Genomic DNA, 25,994 nt, shown 5'->3' on the forward strand with positions numbered 1-25,994 from the left:
TGGTATGATATGATATATCACTGTTTGTTTGATTTGTGTCTCTCTGATAATTAGTGATGAAGAGAATTTTTTTCATGTGCCTGCTGACCATTTGAATTTCTTCTTTGAGGAAGTTTCTATTCATTTCTTCTCCCCATTTTTTATGAGGTTTGATGCTTTTTTTCTTGTATAATTCTACCAGTGCTTTGTATATCTTTGATATTAAGCTACCAAGAGTATTGCACCTGCATGGCAAAGTCTGGCAAGCTACCAGTAACATATTTGATATGCCAAACACAGAAACAACAAGTCTCACAATGGAGACATTACTGTTGTCCGCTCAAGCAAATCGATGAACAATGGGAGGACAGTGCTACAGTGTATCTGAAGGGTATTGAGTGAATCGTTTTTTCCCATTCCATGGGCTCTCTTTGTATCTTGATCACTGTTTCTTTTGAGGTATAGAAGCTACTTAGTTTAATGTAGTCCCGTTTGTTAATCTTTGCTTCCACTTGCTTGGTCAGTAGCATTTCATCTTTGAAGATGCCTTTGGCTTCAATGTTGTGAAGGGTTTTGCTTATGTTTTAGAAGTTACTTTTTGAATGTAAGTCATTCTCACAGCTGTGAAGAAGCATTTCAATGTGTTTTTCATTTGCATTTCTTTGAACATCTTTTCATATGTAAAGGTAAGGTAAAGATAAAGGCCCTCCCGTTGATCATCGATTTGCTCCAGCGGGCCCAATAACGTCTCCATTAGAGACTTTGTTGTTACTGTGTTTGGCATATCGCTGTGCGGGTGAGATACCGATCGGTAGCTTGCCGGGCTCTCTGAGAGGGGCGGAGGAATCGAACTCGGGTCGGCCATGTTGGCTGCGTGCAAGGCAAATGCCCTGCCGCTGTGCTATCGCTCCAGCTCTATGTAAGTCATCTTTATGTCCTCTTTGGAGAAGGTCTGTTAAAATCCCCTGACCATTTTTGTTGTTGTTGTTGGCACTTTTATATTCTTTCTTTTGAGTTATATGAGTTCTTTTTATACTTCAGACAGCAGTCTCTTATTGTATGTCTATCATGCAGTATCTTTTGTGGAAGTACGCATAAATGGTAAACCATGCCACTTTCCCCAAAAATATGGTCCTAATATATTTGGGAAGTAAACATCCTATTCACAAAAGGAGTTGAGGATAATTCAGACTATAAAATAAAAGACCTTCATTACATGGGGACTGAGTCAGGCAAATAGAATCCTGTGCATTCTCTACTGAACCTCCTCCATGGTGCTTGTGGGAAGGACTTCAGGATGGTTAGCAGAGAGAGGTGGGAGGAAATTCAGATGGGGGGCAAAAAAGGGCAAGACAAAGACAGATAGGGTAACTGGATTAGTATTATGGAGAGATAGCCTGGTGTTGGAGATACCGGTTACTTGGAGTCATCCTAAGCAGGTACACCAGCCTTAAAAATCAAGATGTACAATTTTTCTATTTCTTCTAACTTTCTACAAATTCACTGAATTCCACAAATTCCAGGCACCCCTGTGGAACCTCGGTCTGCAAAGTCTACCCTCAGCTTTGTGGCCTTCTGAGGATAGACACTGCTTAAGCATTCAGAGCCAATAAATACCATTGATGTGATAGGACACTGGGATAGGATAAATTTAGCTATCAGAGCTAATTGACGAGGTAAACTATTTGAGGACTCACTGTCCCTCTGAACACTAGGTAACCAGGAGAATCTATGGCTGCACATTGATGCTGCTTATGCAGGCAGCTCCTTCATCTGTCCTGAGTTCCGGCATCTTCTGAATGGAGTAGAGGTGGGTGCAATATTTGGTCTTTAATACAATTGGATTTTGTTATTTTTTGTCTATATGCTATTATTATGTTATCATTGACTCTCATAAGTATGTGTATTCAATTCAATGGTTCATGTCAACTCACCTTTGTGACTTATTTTAGCAAGTTTTTTCCACATCAATTCCAGTGATCATTGAATACTATACTTCCTTAGAACATCCTGAAAACTGGCTATACAGTCTAGCTCTTAATACTTGACGCTGTTTTCCAATTTGCTCAAATTCTGGGACTAGCTAGCACTATAAGATAGATTTTAGCTTATGAAACTGGAAATATATTTAGGAACAAGATTAAATCTCAATGCATTTTAGATTAAAGGATAATTTAAAGGGCAATTTAGGCTTGCAATTCTATATAATTTGACTCTGTCTGATAGTTATGTTCTGACCATGCAACAAAGAAGATATTTAAATGTAATCAATATGACAGCCTTAACTCATTTAAATATCTGATGGCACTTCCAAAATGTGTAAGAGGTTGTCTGCAATGCCCACTAAATTACTTACTTCTTTTGAGAAAAAGCAATCAAATATTTCAACTAATATTCTACCTCTGCACAGTATTGTCAAACTAAGACATTCCTTGTTAAGCACTCTGAGGAGGTGATTATTCAATCAGAGGTCTGAAAATGGGAAGTCAACACTCTACCCTTTACACCACTGATTGCAGCTCCAAGGCCAAGAATTCTTCCTTGTCAGGAACCCTGATGTAAATGCAAAAGGTCAGAGAGGCTGACCTTGACAGAGAGGCCAGGACTTAATGCAGGCCGAATATTGGGTTTTCTATTTGGGTGGGGATGGGAGGGTCTGATGAGACCTTGTGCATCTGCAATGCAAGAATTGAGAGCTCAGTCCTCAATCTCAAATTCAACTGATTGTTCAAATCCAGCATTACCCTGGGCTTGACTGTGTCCCCTTGGGCAGGTTAAGCATCCTCTCTGCACCTTACAAAAATGAATTCTGTAATGATCCCTCTTTTCAGAGGCTATTATTGTAAGGAACTAATCATATTTAAGGAGCTTAAAAATAGTGTCTGGCGTAAGCTGTATAGTTGGAATTGTGCATACATTAAATGCTGTGATTATGTTTTCTCTGGAGAATCTGTCACTCAAAACTTCTCTCTCTTCTCATGGTATGCTTAACAATAGATTTCCAAATTACTAATTTGAATCTTCATAATGCTGCAATATCAGAAAAATGAGTCAGCAATATAGAATACAAATTCTCCCATGTTTGAAAAAGAATAATCACTGTTTTTTTTTTACTAATTAGGTTGTAGTCTGATTTATATTTCTGTTAAATTGATTCATTTAGCCACTTGTTTGTTCAATAATTACTTGAATCTCTGAATACACAGTACAGCTTAGATCTGTTTTGGTATACTTCTGTTTTTGTTGTTTGGTTTTTGAGTTGCATACAGCTTTATTCATGGCTTACATCTAGCACTCTTCTCAGGGATCATTCCTAGCAGTGCTTGGAGAATATATGCAGTGCCAGGGTTCAAATGCACGTTGGCTACATGCAAGGCAACTTAAAAATAGTGGCAAGCATTTCTCACTGGGCTATCTCTCTGATCCATTGATATATATATATATATATATATATATATATATATATACAGACATTTTCGAAGGCTTCCACAAATACTGAGAAGAGTATAGTTGAGAAAAATTCTAAAAATTGGATGTTGATGTTAATACTCCAGCTTCTGACTTCTGTGTGGGTGTTTGTGTTTGGTACTGATAAAGAATAAATCTCTGTATCACAGACATAAACATATGTTTACACACACACACCTTCACACACACACACACACACACACACACATATATATATAGATAGATAGATAGATAGATAGATAGATAGATAGATAGATAGTTACGGAGATGCTACACACTACCAGGAATGTTTATCCCTGCAGACCAAGGGAAGAAGGGAAGCATCCCATCCCTCTCACAAGGCTTGGTAAGGCTAGATGCTACATTCTAACTATCAGGTTTAGGATTTCATGTGCTTTTCCTACTACTAATTTATTCCTCATAAACCTATACCACTGGGTTTCATCTTTCGTAGGGGGACTCCAATTTTCAGGCTTCTGCAGTGAGCACTAAAGGAGATTATATCATCAGCAGACAGGATTTCATACCAAACAATGAGTTCTTTCCATTCTTCTTTTATTATTACTGACTCTTTCCTTGCCTAATGAAGGGCCTTGCTGCTCAGCTGGTCAGATAAGGGTATTGCAATATCCTGTTATAGCCCTGCCCTAGAGATAAGAACCTTTTTTCTCTTTGTCAGCAGAAGGAAAATATCACAGTTAGGTAATGAAAGAAGTTTAAACAGATTAGCCCTCTAGGAGAGATTTAATAAAATTTCTAGCAAACAAAGTTCTTCTTTAACCTTTTGTTCCCTTTTATCAGCAAACACTCGTTCTTTTTGTAATTTCCTGTCTCTTTCTCAAAATTACTTTTATTGAAACCTGGAAGGAAATGAAGCTGCTGCCCAGGACAGGTTGACTCAAGGTTGCCATCGTCTGACCAAATGGGCATCGTGTTTGTTCTCTTCCCACCTCCAACTGTTACCCTCTCTAGTCTTGTTTTCTTCCTGCCTCTTGAATGCATAGAGAAGAAGAGAACAGCACTTGAGAACATCTTAAAGTTCCCCTTAAGTATCAGAGAAATAGCTTGAACTCTGGTAGGAAAAGGTTCCAAGCACTGAGTCAGGAGTAGCCCCAGAGTACTACTATGGCCCAAAAACCAAAGCAAAAAACTTTTTCAAGAGATTCAGCCAGACTTGTTCTTAATTTTAGCTTCATTTATTCCTGTGGCTTATTGCTAGACTGTCAGGATAAACCAAAGAGTCATTTTGAAAAATGTAAGAGCTCAGCACTATGGCAACTCACTGAACATAGAGTTGTCTTTCTGGTTTGTGTGTGTGTGTGTGTGGGGGGGGGATGTTGAAGCCTGAGCCTCACGAGCACAGCATACAGTTAATCTCAGTCACCTTTGCTAAATGAAATCCCTTGTTTCCTGCTTGAAAACATGGTGGTTCTTAAAATTGATGCATGAAGCTAGATAGCCAATTGTTTGCTACTACCAACTCCCAACAATATGTTAGGAACACAATGTTTGATATCATACGAAAGTAAATAAAATATTTTTTAGGTTTTGGACCATACCTGTTAGTGCTCTCAGGGTTTACTTCTGGTTCTATGCTGAGGGATTACTCATGCAATCTTGGGGGACCATATGGGGTGCTGGGGATCAAATCCAGGTCAGTCGCATGCAAGTCAAGTCTCCTATCTGTTGTACTATTGATAATACTATTGTACTATTGATAGTGTAAGAAGAAAAGGTAAGGTAAAGGTAAAGGCCCTCCCGTTGATCGTCGATTTGCTCGAGCGGGCCCAGTAACGTCTCCATTGGAGACTTTGTTGTTACTGTGTTTGGCATATCGAATACTCTCGGTAGCTTGCCGGGCTCTCCGAGAGGGGCGGAGGAATCGAACTCGGGTCGGCCATGTTGGCCGCTTGTAAGGCGAACGCCCTACCCGCTGTGCTATCGCTCCAGCCCGTAAGAAGAAAATATTTCGAAAAATGGGAAAAGCTGTTGGTAGGTATATTATTATTTTTAAAAAGAATTAAACCAAACAGATGAAAATGGATGATCCCTGATTACTGTGGATCCATCCCATAATCTTTACTTTCCTAGATGCATATCTTGCAAAAAATTGGTTAGTTCTAAAAACTTAGGGTATGACAGGTATAAAATATTTTATAGACCCAACAGTACAATTTCTAGGTACTGCAAATATGATTCAATATTCTGATTATTACAATTACTGTGGTATTTCCAAATAGGACATGGATAATTTTGTATAATTTCAATTTCTGGAAATTTGAAAACGTGAGACATAGAATACCAATAATAGCATAGTCAAGGAAATGGAGCCAGACAGATATACAAGAGGGCAGGGAGTTTGCCTCGCACATGGCTAGCTGGTTTGTATCACGGGCACCTATATGGTCCACGAACCCACCAGGAGTGATCCCTGAATTCAGTGCTAGGAACTGAGAACTGTCAGGTGTGGCCCCAAAACATAATACAACAAAGAGGTAAAAGAAATAAAGAGTCAAGGAGCTTCAAGCTGCTAATGGTGTAGGCATCATCTGACAGATGAACAGAATTGAGCTCGGCAAATTCTTGTTAGGTTGCTCTGGAATTTCTTCCTCTTCTTCTTCCTCTTCTTCTTCCTCCTCCTCCTTCTTTCTTCTTTCCTTTTTTCTCTTCCTCCTCCTCCTCCTCTCCTCCCCTCCTCCTCCCCTGCTCACCCTGCTCCTCCTCCTCCTCCTCCTTCTTTTCATTTTTAATTGGAAAAATTCAGAAATTTACTTTTCTTCAAAAAGTATGATGCTATTACTAATATTCTATGCTCAGATTTTCAAACTTTCAGAAATTGAAGTCACACAAAATTATTCATATTCTACTTGAAACTACCAAGTAGCTGTTATAATCAAAACATTAAATCATATTTGCAATCCCTAGAAATTGTACTGTTTGGGTCTATGAAATATTTTATAACTATCGTTCCCTCAGTTTTTAGAAATAACCAATTTCTTGCAAGATATGTATCATAAACAACTGGAAAGTAAAAAATTATATAATTGATCCACAGTAATCAGGGACCGTCCAGGCGTAGGACAACCTGACCATCCATTGACTGTTGTCCGGTTGTATTTGATGAGCACTCTTGCCAGACCTCCCACTTATCCTTGAGCCATGGGACATCAGCAGTCACGATTTTATTCTACAAATACCTGGAGATTTTACCCTACTGATCTAATCCACCACAGACCAGCAACTTAGAGCATTCACACCGAATCTTTTGTCCTTGTCAGAAAGTAGGCTGAGAATATGTGCAGCAATTTTATACAACTTATCCACAAAGCAAATATTCCTATTCTACTGAATAGGGAACAAGAAATTGAGCTAGGTATGAACTGTGATTTTCTGATTCTAAAATATATTCTTTGTACATTGAATTCATATTTCAGGAAGGATGATTAGATATTCCATCTTGAAAATTTTACATATAAAGGGGTTCAGACAAGTCAGGGCTCAGCTTTACTACATTCCAGGGTCCAGACTTCTCCAGTCACTCTCATGCACCATCTTCACTTTTGGTTCACTTTTTTTCTTCTGTATAGATAACTTTGTTTCATTTGAGAAAATGCATTGTTCATTATTATGCATCAGAGATAGTTTTATACCTGCTATTAATAACTAAAGTATCTTTTTGTTATTGTCATTCTTCCTTGACAGTTTGCAGATTCATTTAATTTTAATCCCCACAAGTGGCTGTTGGTGAATTTTGACTGTTCTGCTATGTGGTAAGTTTCCTCCTCTTGAAATATCAATTTGTCCTCACTGTTCTTTAGAATAGTGGTTTATTCTAAATCACTATGTTCTTGTGACTGTTATCTGTATTACCTCAAGTGGAATATTTTTCAATTTAAACAGTTGCTTAATATGCGTTCTCAAACTTTCATTAAGTTTGAATGTAATTCCATTCAGTTGCAGAGTTTGGTCAATGAAAAAGACTGTACTGGAGTTGGAGGACAGATATCTGGCCCTAGGTGGGGACCTCATCATAGAACCAGGAGGTGTCCTGGTGTGTCTTTGTTTTGTGTTGGGGTCACTAGTTCCCTTCTAAGAGTCACACAGCAGCTGTGGTACTCTGCTTGCCAGAGAGGTATTGGGCATAGAAAGCTGCAAAATCACTCTGGGACTGTTGAAGGCGGGTGATAATGACTAGGGAGCTGCAGTCCCACTGGCAGTGATGACCGCTGGGACTCAGTCCACGCCCTGATATTAAAATTCTGTCGCTGTCATTGTCCTCCCATTGTTCATTGATTTTTCTTGAGTGGGCCCAGTAATGTCTCCATTATGAGACTTGGTTGTTACTGTGTTTAGCATATCGAGTACGTCAAGGGTAGCTTGCCAGGCTTTTCCATGTGGGCGAGATACTCTTGGTAGCTTGCCAGGCTCTCCGAGAGGGGCGGAGTAATCGAATTCAGGTCGGCCATGTTGGCTGCGTGCAAGGCAAATGCCCTACCTGCTGTGCTATCGCTCCAGCCCTGATATTAATTACTTTGATAAAATTTGAAAAAATAGATGTTTACAGGCACAGAGAGGGCTTAGTGTCTTTAGGCACTAAGTGCAAAATTGTGAGTACAAACCCTGAAACTGCCTACCGAAATTGAGGTGATTCTGATAGCTCTGTCTGCTGTTGGAGACCCTAGAAAGGGCCTGTGATCTAGGAAGCAGCCTGGGCAAGTATGAAGTCTTAATCCTAATTGTTCCCCTATTCCATGCAGGGACCTAGGTGATCCTGGCCACCCCACAGTGGGGTCCCCCAGTGAGTGAGAATGTTAGAGGTAATGGTCACTGTCTATTCAGACTCCCTTTATGTAATGCGAGTCATTACCCCAAAGCACATCTGCATGGAGGACACCCACATTGCTGTCTCCCCTTCCAGATGCAAGTGGAAGCTTTCAGGTGCTCAGAGTAATATAGGCACTGATCTAGAATAGAATATGAAGAGAAGATGAGGATGAATGTAACCAAATGTAACCTCTAGTTCTTTATCCAGAAAAAGCCAATGAATAGGGCTAAGGAAAAACTTGCTATCTCAAATCTGTTGGGGATGCAGGCAGATTGTAGCCTTTCAGGAACCCTCACGTGACTCCACAAAGGTGTGACTGAGGCTGTAACAAGACATTTCGGAGATGTGACAAAACCAGGCTGCTAGACCTGTCTCAGAGAAGTTTTCCGGGCATCCTGTGTTTAGCTCTAGAACCAACCTGTAAGGAAAACATGCTAAAGGGCAGGTAATGTATGGAAGAGATGGAGGAAAAGTAGAATTAGGATGGGTTTACAGCCTTGCATCAAGGTGTCCTTCAAGGCTGATTTGTTTTGAAGTCTCTTTCCTTTGTCTGCTGGTGACTGTCTTCTCTGAAGCTGTCATCTCTGTGTCTGCCCATGTTGTCATCTACTTTTCCAATCAGTTCATAAATTTTGTTGGGTTAGGTATCAAACATAGGACCCCATTTTAACTTATGACCTAGTTAAAGACACTCTCTAAATATAGCCACTTTTTAAGGTTTTGAATTAGAACTTCAATATAGGAATTTCAAGATAATTTAAATTACTTGTAGTAGTGATCATAACAATTTGGAAGAATATGGGGCCAGAGAAAGTACAGCAGATAAGGCACTTATCATATATGCAGCTGACCAGGGTTCAGTCCCTGATGCCATATATGGTACACCAAACTTGCCAGGAGTAATCCGTGAGCACAGGGTTAGAAGTAAGCCTTGAGAATCATTGGATGTGACCCCAAACAAAGCAAAAGAATTTTAAAAATATTTAAGCATCACATGTTTTGTAAAAAACAAAGACTAGCTAAAGTCATAAGGAAAATATGTATGTAGGTACTTAAATTAGATCAGCTTATTGAGAACCCTATACTTTTGCTTACTTTGCTTGGGAGTCAGATGCACTCCATAGCTGTCCCCAGAGGATCCATGAGCCATCCCCAGCAATTCTTGGCCAAATGAGCTGGCACTTCAGTGCTAAGGTCTGAGAATGGAGTGCTGAGGACCACCACACCATCCAAATAGTGCTTACAGATGACTGGATTCACAACTTGTAGTTCTCAGTACTTATAGGCCTCAAAGGCTATACTCAAGAATGCTCAGGGTGCTGGGGATTGAACTGGGGTCATGTATATGCACTCTAGCTTAGGTTCTATCTCCCATGCTCTATAATCTTTATTGTTGACATTATTTGTTCATTTAATTATTTTAATTATATTTTTTCTTTTGCTTATACTTTTCATACTCAAATATCCCTTGCCTATTTTTTCTTCATTGTTTTATATCAGAGAATTTGTTGCTTTCTTATTTTGCAGGGACACCTTTAGTTCTGCTCATAGAATACCTTCTTGTGCTCTAGGCCTGCATTTCTCTGTCCAGAATCCAGAACAGGAGTAGCCACTCAGGGTTGATGGTGAGGAAATAGCCATCTAGATGAGAACAATGACTGGATGAAGTGTTATGATTAATTGGAAACTGTTTGATTTTTAATTCCATGGAACTGAGAACTGATGCTGTGTCTTTGCTTTCTAGGAGTCCCAGACATGGCACAGCATCTCCAATATGTAAAATATAAAGTAAGCTTGAGAATTAGTGCAGATTTGAATCTATGATGTGAGGTAGTGTTCCCTCCAGTGGGGACACAGGAGGTGAAAGACAGAGCAGAAGTGCCAGGAGATGTCTCCATTGGTCCATGCATCTGTTGTCTTATCCTTATTGGCAACATCAAGATTCAGTAAAGCCTTTCATGTGAAGTGGCATTTTCCAGAGGCTGCATGAGGTGAGGGCCTGAGCTATCAACCTAAGGCAGTGCCCTGCCACAAATTCAAAACTGAAAGTTTCTAAAAGATCGCTCGGTATGGGTGGTACTTGTCAATTGAGATTTGTTTTAAGAATCCACTTGTACATGAAACTTTATACATACATCTCCACCCACAGCATATGTATATCTTTCTAATGAATTAATAGTTTTAGGCCATTATATTGTCCACAGTTGGTAGATGTGAGCAGGCCTGCACAAGACCTGTTTTGTTTTGCGACACTGCATAGGCTTGCTGGCCTCAGACAAAATCCTTGAGTCAGACTGGTATGAGCACCTGGTTCCTTGAGTGATTTTAGCTGCTCATCAGTAATTCTGGTTATTTCTTTCCTTGTTCTCAGTTATATAATCAAAGGACTGGGATAATTTAGGTATTTTCCTTCCACTCCCTTGTCCTGCTTTTCTATTAGGTACCTATTCTTTTAGATACCACGGATAAGTTAGACTATCCAGTGCTTGTCTTTCTTCTGACTTACTTTGCTTAACATATTTTCTATTTCCACCTGAGTTGCAACAAATTGCATAATTTCATCCTTTCTTGCAGCTTCATAGCATTCCATTGTGTATATATACAGGATCTTTATTATATACTCACCTGTCTAGATTGATTCCATAGACTATCTACTGTGCTAAGTGTTGCAATAAAAAAATGGTGTTAATATATCCTTTTGAATGAATGTTTTTGTGTTCTGGGGAGTAGATACCAAGAAATGGAATTTCTGGGTCATATGGCAACTCTACCTTTACTCAGAAATCTCCATATTGCTTTCCATATGGGAAAATACAGACAACATTCCCACCAGAAATGAATGAGAGCTCCATTTTTTATTACATCCCTGCCGGCACAGATTGTTCAGTAGTTTTTGTTTGTTTTTATATACACTGTGTTGTGAAATGATAAGTCATTATTGTCTTGATTTGGATTTCCTTGATAAGTGATGATAAGGACTTTTTCATGTGCCTTATTGTCCATTTATCTTCACACATTTTGATAGTTTTTTCTTTTTATTGTACTTAATCTTTTCTTAAAGATTCTTTATATCTCTTGGATATAACCCTTTATTTGATGTGTTCAGTGCAAATATTTTTCCCAATCAATTGGATGTCTTTTAGTTTTAGATTGTGGTTTTTTTTTAACCAAAAATCCCTTTTTAATATGATGTAGTTCCAGTTATTTATTTTTGATTTTGTTGCCTTTGCCAATAGAAGCCTATCACTGAAAATATCTTTGAGATCCAAATCTATGGGCATTTTGCCACTACTTTCATCAATGTACTTTATAGATTCTGGTCTAATTTCAAGGCTTTTGATACACTTTGAGTTGACTTTTGTGGAAGATGTGTGATATGAATTAAGTTTCTTCATTTAAAAAAAATTTGATTATCCAGTTTTCCCAGCACCATTAGTTGAAGAGGTTATCTTCACTCCACTTTATGTACCCAGCTCCCCAGTGAAAATTAGTTGGCCATAGACCTGGGATTTGTCTTTGGGTATTCAATGCTAGCCAACTGGTCAGAGATCTTATCCTTTTTGTTGCTGTTTTCTTTTTTAAATTTTATTGAATCTCCGTGAGAGAATTACAAGCTTTCAAGTTTGGGTTACAATCATACAATGACCAAACACCCACCCCTCCACCATTGCACATTCCCCACCACCAATATCCCCTGTTTACCCCCCCTTTCCCACCCTCCCCCTGCCTCCATGGCAGACAATATTCCCCATACTCTCTCTCTTCTTTTTGGCATTATGATTTGCAATACAAATACTGAGATACTTATCATATTTGGTCCATTATCTACTTTCAGCACACAAGAGATCTTATCCTTATTCCAGTACCATGATGTTTTGATCAGTACACCTTTCTGGTGTAGTTTCAAGTAAGATAAAGAGATATTTCCCAATTTCTCATTTCTCAGTATGGTGTTGGTTATTTGGGGTGTCTTATGATTCCATGCAAAATTTGTTACCGACTATTCTAAATACTTAAAGATTGTTATCTGAATTTGGATGGGGATTGCTTTGAATCTATATAATAATCTAGGTAGAATTGTCATTTTGACATATGAACTTCTAGTTCATGAACATCTATAATTTTCCATTTTCTTCTATTTCTTAAATGACATAGTTTTTGAAATATAGATGTCTTACATCTTTTGCTGAATTGAATCTCTGGTACTTGATGTTTTGGACAGTATTTTAAATAAAAGAGACCCTTTGATTGCTTTCTCCTCTAGTTCATTATTTGCATATAGAATGCAATGCATTTTTGTATGTTGACTCTGTAGCCGGTCATTTTTCTGTACTGGGTCATTGTTTCTAGGAGCCTGTTAGGGAACTATTTAGGGTGTTGTATGTACATTATCATACCTTCTTCAAATAGTGTTAGCTTGACTTATTCTTTTCTAATTTATATATTTTTGAGTTCTTCATCTTGCCTAATTTCTGTTGGTAGGACTTCCAATACTATATTGCATAAAGTGGAAAGAGTGCATAAAGAATGCATATTGCATATGAGTACATCCTTGTCTTGAGTCTGATATCCAAGAAATACTTTCGGTTTCACCATTAAGAATGAATCACAATATGTATTTATAATAGATGACCATTACTATCTTGAGGAACGTCCTTCCTCTTCTATTTTGTTGAGGGTTCTTATCATGCGTGGAACTTGGATCTAGTAAAAGCTTTCTATGTATCAACTGATATACACTTTCATATACTTCATACTGTGTTTCTGATGTTAGGTAGCATTTACTTTCTCATATGTCATATCACATGATAACTTTACTGACATGTGATTTTATGGAGAAGGTAGCTGGATAATGAGATGTTTCGTGGATTTTCCTATGGACACTACCCATACCAGTACCACAGATTCAACATTCAATAGCAACAAGAGCAAAGTTTTAAAAATTAGTACGGTGTAAAAATAGCCAGGTATAGAATCACAAATCTCATATGATGCAGACTGAGAATGCATACACCTAAAGCCATATTTATCTTCTAAACATATATGCAAATGAAAGAATAAATTTAGAAATATACATGGGAATTGTTCCATATAAATACACAAGAAACCAGAGCATGTTTTTGTTGTTGTTGTCTTAAATCAAGCTTCAATTCTATTTCCACTTTTATCTAAATTGCAACTAATTCCATATTTTCCATAAGTTGAATGTTAAAAAAATCCTGAGTTTTTTGCCCAGAAGAGTATAACCTAACAGCCTGAATAATATGAACGGATAAACCATAGCATTCTCCTCTTGTTTGCAAGGAGACTGCTTCTCTACCCATAGATCTGTATGTGTGCTAAGTGTTTGTGGTCCTGCTTGGTTTCTGGTATGTCTATGGGATAGTGGAAAAGAAGAAATCTGAGAACCAACTCAGAGGTTATTTTACACTATTATGAATATCCATGGACTCAAAAATATACATTTTGTTAGTCAGGATTTATTGCAGTTATATGAATGATCCCAAAATAGTCGACTATTGGATACAAAGTATAAATGGATTTTAAGGATTCCCTTCACTGACTGTTTTTCTATTTCTTAACATAAGAAGCGCATCTTTTAGCTTAATGAAATTTTACCAAATGGTTAGTCCATAATTGGTTATATTATCTCAATATTGAAATGGAGAAGATAATTGAAGTTTCTAAAATTTGCAATTATTACAAGCACATAAAATATCTCATAATGATTTCATTATTCTTTTTATAAGCTTTTCATTGTGCATTTGATATTTATCTTTTATATGTAGACTTAATCCATTTTCTCAGATCCAAATGTCTCTTTAATAACTGATATTCTCTAAAGAAAGTTGCAAGTCTGTCATACACCAAGAATAAGCTATATCTATCTTTAAAAAAGAAGACTGGTTTTTTCAAATAAAAAAAATTCTATCTTAAATAGTTTTACAGATTTTTGTATACTTCTGTTACATTTCCTCTCCTTTAAAAAAATCGCACTACGTTGGAATATTCCTAATCATTGTAATTATAAAAAGACTCGATTGAAATATCACTCTGATTGTGATAAGGCTTTATTCTGTGACTTATTTTAAAGTATTAATGCACAATTTTCCATGTGTCTGTTTTTTTCACTTTGTCTTTGTACTTTTTAGTAGTTGAAATCCATACTTGCTGCTGGTAGCACCTAGAGGTGGTATGAACTCAATTAGAGAGCCACAGGAAGCATTGCAAATGATTTTAAAAGAAGACTTAAAAAGTCATGCTTTCAACATAACACTGAACACCCCTTCCTCCTCCTTCAGTGTTATCCCCAGGAAAATGTCTGTTGATACAGAGAGATTGTTCTTACTATAAATCCCAGTGTCTGATATGGAGAGGGGGAGAACAAGAGAGTTTACATATCCATGCATATAGAACCATTTGTTTGCCAGGCTTAATAGTCTTTCTCTTTATAGTATCAAACTTTACAAGGAAAATATAACTAGTATTTGAATATTGAAAACAGACTTCCATGGATCCACTGGAGCTCAAGGTCAACTTGGAAAGTATTACTGAAAGTATTTAAATATTAGAAATATCAAAAAATATTAGAAGTACCAAGAACTAACTAAATATAAAGCTGCAACAGAAACTGTGCAGAGTAAAGCAGTAGAGAGAAGACTGCAATAGAAAGACATACCACAGAACAGAATGAGCTAAAGTAAGCTTGAAAATAGCAACAAAATAGACTTCCCAAGGCTATATGGGAAGGAACAAATATGAAGATATAGTAATGCAATAGAAAAGAGAGGCAAGCAGAATCTATTAATACAGTCAGATGTTGGTCCTTAAACTACCTAATAAAATAGATGATCTATTGAAACTTGGACAGAATTTTAAAAGGCCTAGGTGAACTCTATCAGAAACAGAAAAATGTTATAACCACAGATAAAACAGAAAATTTTAAACTAGTAAGAAAATACTCTGAATTACATCTTGCCCCAAATTGCCTTCAATTCACTACTTTTCATACTCAATACATACTCAATAATCTCATAACATGTGTAACAACAATTAACTCAAAATTAAATAGAAAACACAGCAATCACATACCTAATAAAGATCGTATGCTGATAGTTAAATTTTGACTCAACAGGAAAATCCAAATTCTTCTAATAGTAAACTCTACCAAACTGTATCAGGTCACAGATGAGTTCAGTATTAACAAAGCATTAATTCTACATAATATTTTTAGTGTAAAAAAAGACTCAAGGGACATTGCTTACAGTCAGATGGAAGTGAAGTGGGAACTTCATTTACTGAGAGCAATAAATATCTTCAAGTTTTACTTGCTCTTTGTCCCCCCTCTCTCTAAGACTGGGTTCAGAGCTGTCCAGATACAGAGAAACTGAAAACTATTCCTCCAGTTCTTCCTCATATCAACCCAGGACGCACTAAAATGGCTGCACGTACATATCAGTGCCAACCATTATAAAGCAGAAGAACTTTATGTTAAAGAGAAAATACAAGACAACTTATTACTGCTCATGGATGTTGTCTGTGTTTTAACTCTTTGAAGAAATAAATAAATCTACTCTTCCCCTCCACACTTACTAATAAGTCATATGCTGGACTCCTTATTTCATGCTCACTGAGTTTTATCTTTTAGGGCCTTTCACATTATATTTACTTTTAAGCTCAAGCTATAGTTAGATGGACATTTCTTTTCTAATTTATCCCCAGGGATTTTCTATTTGCCACAAAATTGCCTTGAGATAGAGTTCATGCTGCCAAACGAGGCAGAGAGGCAATTACCATAATTGCCTAGACTCCAAATTCTAGTCCAAAGGAGAGTTTGAGCAGAATTGTGATGAGTAACTATCATCCTGCATGTTCTGTGTGACATACAGGTTAAAAGGACCGAGCTCTGGGGACAGCATCCACATCTTAGGATATGTCCTCTCACCATGCCCTTTGTTTATATGCATGTACTTGCAGTGTCTACTGGGGCAGGTGCATACAAGTTCTGGAAATGTATATTTATCCTTCCAACACTAATTCATCAGCTCCAGATACCATAGGAGTCCCACAACAGAGTTCAATGCTGACAGTCCCTTAATGGTGCAATCCCCCACATCAAACCCTCGCTTGAAGCAGTACATCCCTCTAAGGATCTGTACAACTTAGTTATAAAGTCAGAGGTTCCCATGCTCCTCCAACTTTTTCACATACAGTAATCACTAGAGCAATGCACAGAGCCTAGGAAAGTGCTTTCCTTACACTAACTACTTCATTAGTCTTCAGTCCTTTGAAATCTGCTGACCAGGATCAATTTGTGTACTGGCAGTTTACTTTAAAAGATGCAAATAAAGAAGCAAATGGAAGGAGCACAAGACAGTGATGTGGAGGGACACATTCTCTCCGCTAGGTGTGCACCTTGATATACTCAACAACCCCACGGCTCTCTGAGCCCTGTCTTTCTGGGCTTGGTTTTTTGTGTTTGTTTTTGTTTTGTAATAAAGGTTATATCACATAAATATAATTAATTCATCAGTAACTGGCAGTGAACACGATCTCCTTTTCCACCCTTACTTTCTCCCAGGTTAGGAGGGAATGCTCAAAAGCCCACCATTCTAATCAACTTCGTTTTTCTGGCCCCTAACCTCATTCTAAAACTATCTAGACTAAAGCACGTCATCATATTACGTGTGAGAAACATTTTTTTAAATCAGTGGTGCTATTCCAAGGGGAACCCAGGATAAAGACCAATTATTTGGTTTGTTTGAGGGGGGAGGATAACACCTTGTAGTTTTCTGGGTTCTTCCAGCATGGTGCTCAAGGATCACTCCTGGTGATGCTTGGGTGCCAGGACTCCCTCTTTCAAAGCATGAGCTCTAGACTCCAAACTATCTCTTAGGGTTCTGCCAAGTCCTGGATATCACCCTTTGTCCAGTGAGGTGGCAGTGGTAGTGCATGCAAGACAGAGGTCAGGAAGGGCCTTGGCCAGTGTGCTAGGCCCAAGCTCTCAGGATTCTTCCCAGCCTCCTATTAAACTTTCTTCTTTTTTGTCCAAATCAGGGTGAAAAAGAGAACAGATTTAACTGGAGCCTTTAAACTGGACCCCCTCTACTTGAAGCACAGCCACCAAGATTCAGGTAAGCCATCAGTTTTGCTCTTTGCACTCTGAGTCCTTTTTGTTCTCATCAGAGCTACATTTGAAGAGTCAGGGAGCTAGAGAAGAGTTCTATTGCAGGCAAACTTCATGTAGGGACTGGGTGTCCAGCTCCCAAAGGAAAGGCCTCTTGTGACCCCGGGAAGGGCTCAGGGTAGAATCTTGGACACCCCCTCCCCAGAAGTGCAGGGGCTGTGTGGCACTCATCCATACTGGTTTCCACCTGCATAGGGTCCCTCCCATTGTGCCTTCCCTGGTGTTTTCCTAAGAATTTCCCTTTGTTCATCCCTGTAACACAAAAGGGATAGAGTGCGAATATACTCACTAGATGGTGTATGTGTGAAGTGTGGAAAGAAACTGCATGAGGTTGTCAATGATTTGGAAACCCGTTCTCTCTGGTTTACTCAGCACCTGCCTGCAAATCTGGTTGGATAGGACAGACTGATCTGGGGTGGCCTGAGAAGCGCTGTGATGAGAAGAGGGCTGCCTCTGTGGGGGCTATGCACTCCCAGCTGGTCTGGACAGCAGGAACCCGCAGAGGATGGGTGGGGCTGGGGAAAAGCAGGGATTTCACTGGAAGATACCAGTCTGCAGTCTCCTCAAGAAAGCCAAAGCACAGCCCCCAACCTGACAAAGTGTCTGTCATGGAGGGGAGGGAGGGAGGGAGCCTGGGACACTGGTGGTGGGATTGGTGCTGGAACACAGTGCCTAGAACTTAACTAAGAATATGTAAATCATGGTGTTTTAATAAAAAAAATGAAAGTTAAAGGTCTTAAAGGTCTCTTCCCTCAAGCCATTCTCTCTGGTAGTAGGTCTCCTGCCTTGTAGGCCCTCTGTTAGTTAGTCCCTCAGGGCAGGCCCCAAGGCATACCTGAGGCTGGCACCAGGTGTTTCTGAGAATCTCCTTGTACTGATAAAGTCTGGAGTGTCTCTAAACGCTCTGTACCAGAGGCTCAGTTTAGATCCTGATAAAAATTAAGTGTATATGGAAAAGAGTGAGATGAGCAGACTTTCTCTGGCACTGTTTTTGTGTCCTCATCTACCCTCCTGCTGGGCAGTCTCCCCCAAACCTTGGAGACACACACTTTATTCACTACAAGCCCTTACGCCACTAGTACTGATCCCAGACTTGTGGTCCAGAAGGGAAGGAAAAGCTGTCAGAGTTTCTAATGGGCTGCATTTTGTGTCCTTGGATAAAAGTCCTCAGAACCATAAACTCAGGGAAATTTAGCAATAAACACTCAGTGTATTGATGGGGAATCAGGCCCTGTATGGACAATAGCATTGTTTTCTTAATAGTGACTGGAGTAGAAGCAGCAGTGAGAAACGATGAGGCAATGGACATTGTCCCCTCTCCCCACATCCAGAAACCTAAGCTCAGGATTTCTTTCTGTAATGATACAGGTGACATATAATAACCAAAACACAGATATTATTACACTATAAAAACATCATGTCGACCAAGACCATTCATGGTGACTCACAGTTCCAGAAGGCAGAATCTAACGTTGAACATGGGAGTCTCCCGGTGGACGATTCCACAACGAAATAGACCACATCATATTCAATTGACGGTTTTGCCTGACCGATGTTGCTCTGTTGTCCCAAAATTCCAAACGGGATCGGACCACCGTCTCCTTCGTGCAAAATTCTACTTCACAGAGCGGGGAGAAAGGGCTGCAAAGTTTAAAAAGAGAACTCCCAGAACGACCGCCAACTGGGAGCTCTTTGGCACTATTGCGGCAACATGGGAAGATGCCATTGTTGACAACATTGATGAGGAATACGTTCTACTGGTTCAGCACCTCCATGATTGTGTGAGGAACTCTGAGAGAGATAGCCACAAAAAAACACCTGTCTTCGAAAACTCTTGAGCTTATTCACCAACGTGGTTTGGCGCATGCCTCAGGCAACCGCAAGCTAACGTCCGAGCTCTCAAAGCAGTGCAGAGATGCGATCAAGGAAGACCTCAAAGAGAGAAGAGCAGAAGTGCTGGTAGATGTGGCAAAAGCCGGGGAAAGTATTTGTAACGCCCGCCTGTCCTTCGCCAACTATAAGACCAAGATGACTGCCCTCCGACGTCCTGATGGATCCATCACATCCTCCAGAATGGCAATGGAGAAAATTATCCATGACTTCTACTCAAATCTCTTCGATAGCCATGTCCACTTGCCGACATACCAAATTCCACAGGATGGATATGTCATTCCCAATATTCTCCCTTCCAAAATCCGACACGCCATTTCGTCAGTAAAGAAATGAACAGCACCCGGCCCAGACAAGGTCAGACCTGAATACCTGAAGAACCTGCCATCAGTACTCATCAATACACTGGCTCGGCTCTTTACACGCTACCTGTCTGAATACAAGGTTCCGTCCCAATGGAAAACCAGCAGGACCATACTACTGTTCAAGAAGGGAGACATCCATGACATTGGCAACTATTGCCCAATCTGCCTATTGTCTGTCATCTACAAGTTGTTCGCTCGAGTCATCCTAAATAGGAATGGCAGAACACTAGATGAAGGACAACCATGCGAGCACGCTGGGTTCTGCAAAGGATTCAGCACCATCGACCATATCCATACGATAACCAAGCTCATTGAGGTTTCTCGGGAGTTCAAGATGCCGCTCTATTTAACGTTCATTGATTTAAAGAAGGCCTTTGATTCTGTTGAGACGGAAGCGGTCATTAAAGCCCTAGCCAATCAGGGCATTCAAGCCCAATACATCAAGATCCTCTGTGAGCTGTATTGTGGATTCACTACCAGGATCTCACCATTCTACAAAGAAGTAATCATTGATGTCAAGAGAGGGGTTCGGCAGGGTGATACCATTTCACCGAAACTCTTCAGTGCCACCCTCGAGAACATCATGCGACGACCGGAATGGGAAGGAATGGGAGTGAAGATAGATGGTCGGCAACTACACCACCTCCGCTTTGCTGATGACATTGTTTTAATAACACCAAACATCAGCCAAGCGGCACAAATGCTGGCCAACTTTGACCGTGAGTGTGGAAAGGTAGGACTACAGCTGAATCTTATGAAGACAATGTTTATGAGAAACAGCCTTGTTCCTGATGCCCCATTTGCTCTCAACGGAATGACCATCTCCAAATGCAACAGCCATGTGTACCTAGGTCGAGAAGTCAACATGACAAATGACCTGGCACCCGAGCTGCGCAGGAGGAAGAGAGTGGCTTGGAATGCCTTCAAGAACGTTGAAGAAATAGCTAAGAGGACAAAGAACCTCCGGCTCCGGGCACATCTCTTTGATTCCACTGTTCTTCCTGCATTAACATATGCCTCAGAGACCTGGGCCCTACGTAAACAGGATGAAAATGCTATTCGGGTCTCCCAAAGAGGAATTGAAAGAGCTATGCTTGGAATATCACGTTTCACTCAAATGAGAGAAAGAATCCGGAGTTCTGACATCCGTCGATGATCAAGAATCAGTGACGCTGTCTCGTTTGCCAAGGTGTCAAAAATAAGATGGGCTGGTCACGTATGAGATTTAAAGACGACTGCTGGACTAGAGCTGTTACCTACTGGATCCCACAAGATGTCAAAAGACCATGTGGCCGCCCACCTACCAGATGGTCAGACTTCTTCATCAAGATCATGAACGATCGGTTTGAGGCTCTTCATGTTCCCAGAGCGAACAGATGCCATTGGGCTACACTAGCACGCGACAGGGACAAATGGAGACGTTACTGGCGCCTGCTCTAGCAAATCAATGACTAACGGGAAGTTAAGTGATTAAGTGATGAAAACATCACGTTTTGAAAATAGTAAAGATTAAACAATGAGTTCAAAAGTTTCCATGACCTGCCATCCAAACATAAGTATTAATATGCTGTTGTATTTCTTACCAGTCTTGGTTTTTTTTTTATTATCTTCCATTTGCAGATGTAGAAGCTTCTCATCCCAAATATATTTAGTATAATTGTAAATACTTTTTGGGTATAAGAATATGTTACATAATCCACAGTAGACCATCATCTCTGGACTTTGGTATTTATATTAAGTCTAAACTCTTGGGGCCAGGGATATAGCTCACTGTCAGTACATCTGTATTACACGTATGAGGCCTGGTCTGATCCCCAACATCCTCACTTCCTACACACACACACACACACACACACACACACACACACACACACACACACAAATAAGTAAACAGTTATGCAAAGAAGCATCCAACCAAACCCAGCTTTCCAGCCAGCCCATACAGAAGCTCTCTTTCAATAATTATGTTGTTTGGTCATGATTTAGTCTGAATCTTTTTATTTACATTTCTATGTGCATTATCTACTAGAACTTCTACAATGTTTTCTGTTCTGTGCTGTTCCTACTTGGCATTAAGTCAGATGCTATTCCTGAACACTTGAAATATGTTCAGTCTAACTTAAGAACTTAGTTTCCAACAAGATTTCTATTCAATAAAATTTGAATAATCACGTATGACCAGTGGTTACTCTGTCAGTATAGTGGTACAAACCAGAAAGGAAAGGTCGTTCATTTGTCTTCATTAACAGTGTCATCTGCATTTTCAACAAATTCTCCCTGAAGGTCTATTACAAGCCAAGTATGTTTTGGATGATGTTATCCTGTTTCTCTTGTTACCTGTGAATACTGCCAGGTTAATTTCGGTGACTCTAGTGCTGATGTTTGACTCCATTCTGTGTGATGGAAAGCAGAGAACACTGGCTGCAGTTGACCCTGGCAGGGGGAGTCTGGGTTTCTCCCTTAGCATCACTCAGGAACTCAGAAGTTGAACCTGGCAAAATGTCTTTGAGTGTTTGACCATCTCTCTATAGCGTGATCCTAATGGAGAAGAGGCCTGTTTTCATCTATTCAGATGGCAGACTTTACATTTTCTTGCAAGTATAATGAGAAAGCAGCTACCTATGGTGGAAAGTCATTCGGAAGGATGGTTGCTTTAACTAGACCACTGATTCAGTTGCTCAAGCAAAGGCTTGCTATGGCCACACTAAAACCACTTACCTGGGTAGTGGGAAACACATTCAAGCCTCAGACGATCTTATCTGAATTATGTTAACTGGGTCAGATGCCTAAAACAGGCTGCAGCTTATCTTGGCAACTCCACGTGGTTACTTAACCAATGTCACCATGTGGAAACCTCATAGTGTGAGATTTTTCACACAGAGTACTTCCCCCACACAAGCCTGGAATTTACTGATGAGGATATGAGGGGATTTCAAAATGCAAACCAGCCACTTTCACTGAATTCTGGATGATGCAGAATTCAACAGATGTAAGGAATTCAACAGATGCTCACTTATGTCTCCTCTGTGCCAGAAAAGTAAGAGTTCATAGTATGAAAACAAATACCATCTGCAGTTTATTATTATTTGCAATGTTCTGACACTTAAAAACTTTTACAATTGAGGTTCTATGATTTACAGAATTGCCATTGATGGTTTGCAGCGATGCATCCCCACTGCTGATGTACATCCTCCACTGCCCCCATAGGCCCAGTTCTCCTCCCTTTCATCTCCCAACTCAATTATGTGGGTCAGTTCTTCCATTAGGGTACCTCTGTGCCTTTATTGCCACCTTGCTGTGTATCTTTATGTTCCACACAGGAGGGAGATCATTCTGTATCTATCTCTTTCCTTCTGACTTCACTATCCATGAGATTCTCTAGTTCCATCCATGTTGTGGCAAATTACATGATTTCTTTCTTTCTTAGGGTGGTATAGTATTCCACTCTGTACATATACCACAACTTCTTGTATATCCTAACCACTTTTTATATCACAAATCACTTTTCCATACATGAATGATAATGGCTTTACACACTCGTAAGGGCTGATTTTCCAGGTTAAATGAAACTGGAAAATCTCATATTTTGCTGCAGATATATTAGTAGAGATTGAAACAATAGGAATAATTTGCAATTTTGTAGCTTCCATTTGAATTCAGGGCATCCTGCTCCAGGGGCTGCTCTTGAACAGATTATCAGGGAGATGCCCCAGCCCTTGCCCTCACTGGTCTTATGTAGCTCAGGGGATGATGTGGGAAGGATGCAGGGAGAAGGCCTCAACAAACATGTCTAATGGTTTCTTCGTTTTCTTTAACTTTCCCAGGGCTGATCACTGACTACAGGGTAAGTGGGAGAACGCTCCGTTAGAGCTCCAGGTTTGTGATAATGCACTGCAGAACTGGGCCCTGTCTTAGCTTTTAGATTACACATCAGATTTTGGTGTTTGCACACTTGGCTGTAGAGCTCACTTCAGACTTCATGCCTTAAGTTGCAGGGCTTGCACACATGTTTGTTGGGGGGTGGGCACAGGTTTAGCTGAGGCATGTGAGTTATGACTGTGGTACTTTCCTGGGTTTATTAAATATATGCTCCCTAATTGGTCACTTCCTGACCCTGGCACTCACCCATCTGTGTGCTAGTTATTATATCCATTTTTTTGTTGTTGTTGGTTACACTTGCCTATCTGTATGTTTCAGGAAGTCACTTGCAACACCAAAGATCAAAGAGAGCAGAGCTGCAGGTGAAAACAGTAGAACTTCCAGGACCATGCTCTGTGTATGTGGGACACTAGGGGTTTAAACTCATGACATATGAAGGAGCTGTAAGCCACTGTGTTATTTCTTCTAGATCCCAAAGTAACATTTTTTTAAATATTAAAAATAGACTAGTAAATTTTAAGAAGCTCCCTTAACAACTTGGAAAATAAAAGACAACAATAAATTGCACAACAATAAAAGACAAAAAAATAAAACAAAACAAAAAACTCAGTGCCAAGACTGAGAACTTGTCAAATCCCTTAGCTCCACATGCCTGTCTTCTCTCATACAAAGGTCAGGCTGAGTGTGGCTTAGCAGCAGAGTCCATGACCTCTATGTGTTAAGTCATGAGTTCTAACTCTGGCACTGCAAAAGCAAAAAACTAAAATAAAGTAAAAGAAAATAAGACTACTAATCCCTGCTTTGGAAAGATAGAATGATGTGACTTTGCCTAACTCAGTTCTTGGTGTAAATGGAGGTGACCTGTATTGATGTCTTGTTGCAATATATTTTGGAGCTTGAACTGAAGTCATAAGTGGATGCTGTTGATGCATTCATCACTAACCATTACTCACCTACCATTCCACTAGAGGGCAGGCCCTCTAGTGCAGATAGCCTGGGCATTGCTGGACCATTATATGGCATCATCTCCTGCACTAATGAAAACCTACCATCTCAACCCTGTTCTCCAGAGAGAGACCCAGAGAACAGAAAGTGAGCTTTCTTTATGAGCTGCTATATGACAGAAAGTGACCAGAGGAATAAATCAGAGGGCTGAATGTGTGCTTTGCATGCTGAGTCCCAGGTTCAATTCCCAGCACCACATAGTCCCCCAAGCAGCTCTGAGGGCTGCTCCCAAGCACGAAGCCAACCTAGAAGTAGCCTCCAGCTATTAGGTGCCACCCCCAAGCAGAAAATATATAAAAATAAATATAAAAGTCAGAAGCAGTTTCTACACTGAATCCAAACTGTTTCAGTGTTTTTCCCCATACATCATTCTTCTCTGTTCTTACTTATGCTAGTACATTAACAAGCACAAAGCAGTCTCGTAGACTGCAGAGTGAAGTCACCTTATGGGTTCAGAAAAAAAACTGGGGAAGAGGTCAAGCTTATTTGAGAACTATTTTGGTGGTAACAGATGTCTTGTCCAGTGAGAGGGTCCATGTGCCATGTCTGGGCTGTCAGCAGGTAGGGCAAAAGAAGAATCAATACTCCTCTAGAAAATTGTTCAGGACACAAAAATATATGAAGTTAAACACCAGTATTCCACTCCTTTATTCCTCAACCCTGGAGCCAGAGAAGGATTTGGGAGGCCCCACTCCCATGCAGATCTCTGCAGTGAAGGCCTCTTGTAGTCCACACTCTGCACTGCACTGTCAGTTTTGCTGTCAAAGGCCAAACACGGCAGCTGGAGCAGGCAGCTTCCCGATGATTGGCTGCTTCCAGAAGAAACAGGCGGACCGAGGAGGTAAAGGCTCTAAAACATTCCTCCCTGACACACCATTTTGGATTTTATTTCAGCACTGGCAGTTACCGCTGGGTCGAAGATTCCGCTCTTTGAAAATGTGGTTTGTGTTTAGGATGTATGGAGTCAAGGGACTGCAAGCCTATATCCGCAAGGTAACTTTGTTTTCATTATTTATCTAGGGAATATCAAGGATTTAGGGGCTTTAGAAATGAACTAGGATGCATTAGTAATCAAATGTATGATAGAGGACATCCTAGGCTATTGAGAGTAGCATATCTCTAAGATGGTCAGTGCACCTTGATGATTTTGTAGATGATTCCATGAAAGCTGTACCCTGTGGGAAACCATCCAGTAAAGAAAATGCATCGCTAGCACTTTAGTCACGTCTCACAGACAACTAGGGCGAGTCAACAATGAAAAACAGTGGAACGAATGAAAAAACTGTTTTCCACAAAAAGGAAAGCAACTTTGGGTGGGAATGGATGTCAAGCATGCCAGCCCCATGTTCCTCAAACAAGCCCCCTAACTCGCAGAACTTGCTTGTGCAATCTACCT

At 39.9% G+C, this 25,994-nt stretch overlaps 1 protein-coding gene across 3 annotated transcripts in view; it reads left to right on the plus strand.

The window, feature by feature from the left end:
• The window catches only part of DDC (dopa decarboxylase), a 100,420-nt gene that overhangs the window by 64,193 nt on the left and 10,233 nt on the right, over positions 1-25,994 (plus strand). For all 3 annotated transcript variants that reach the window (XM_056137965.1, XM_056137968.1, XM_056137967.1), the window contains exons 8-12: positions 1,695-1,789; positions 7,150-7,217; positions 17,330-17,406; positions 23,539-23,558; positions 25,493-25,591. In XM_056137965.1, the coding sequence (XP_055993940.1) occupies positions 1,695-1,789; positions 7,150-7,217; positions 17,330-17,406; positions 23,539-23,558; positions 25,493-25,591 (359 nt within the window). The remainder of the gene's footprint in view (positions 1-1,694; positions 1,790-7,149; positions 7,218-17,329; positions 17,407-23,538; positions 23,559-25,492; positions 25,592-25,994) is intronic.

The sequence above is a fragment of the Sorex fumeus genome, unplaced genomic scaffold (assembly GCF_029834395.1).
Source record: "Sorex fumeus unplaced genomic scaffold, SorFum_2.1 ptg000128l, whole genome shotgun sequence".
Lineage (NCBI taxonomy): Eukaryota > Metazoa > Chordata > Mammalia > Eulipotyphla > Soricidae > Sorex > Sorex fumeus.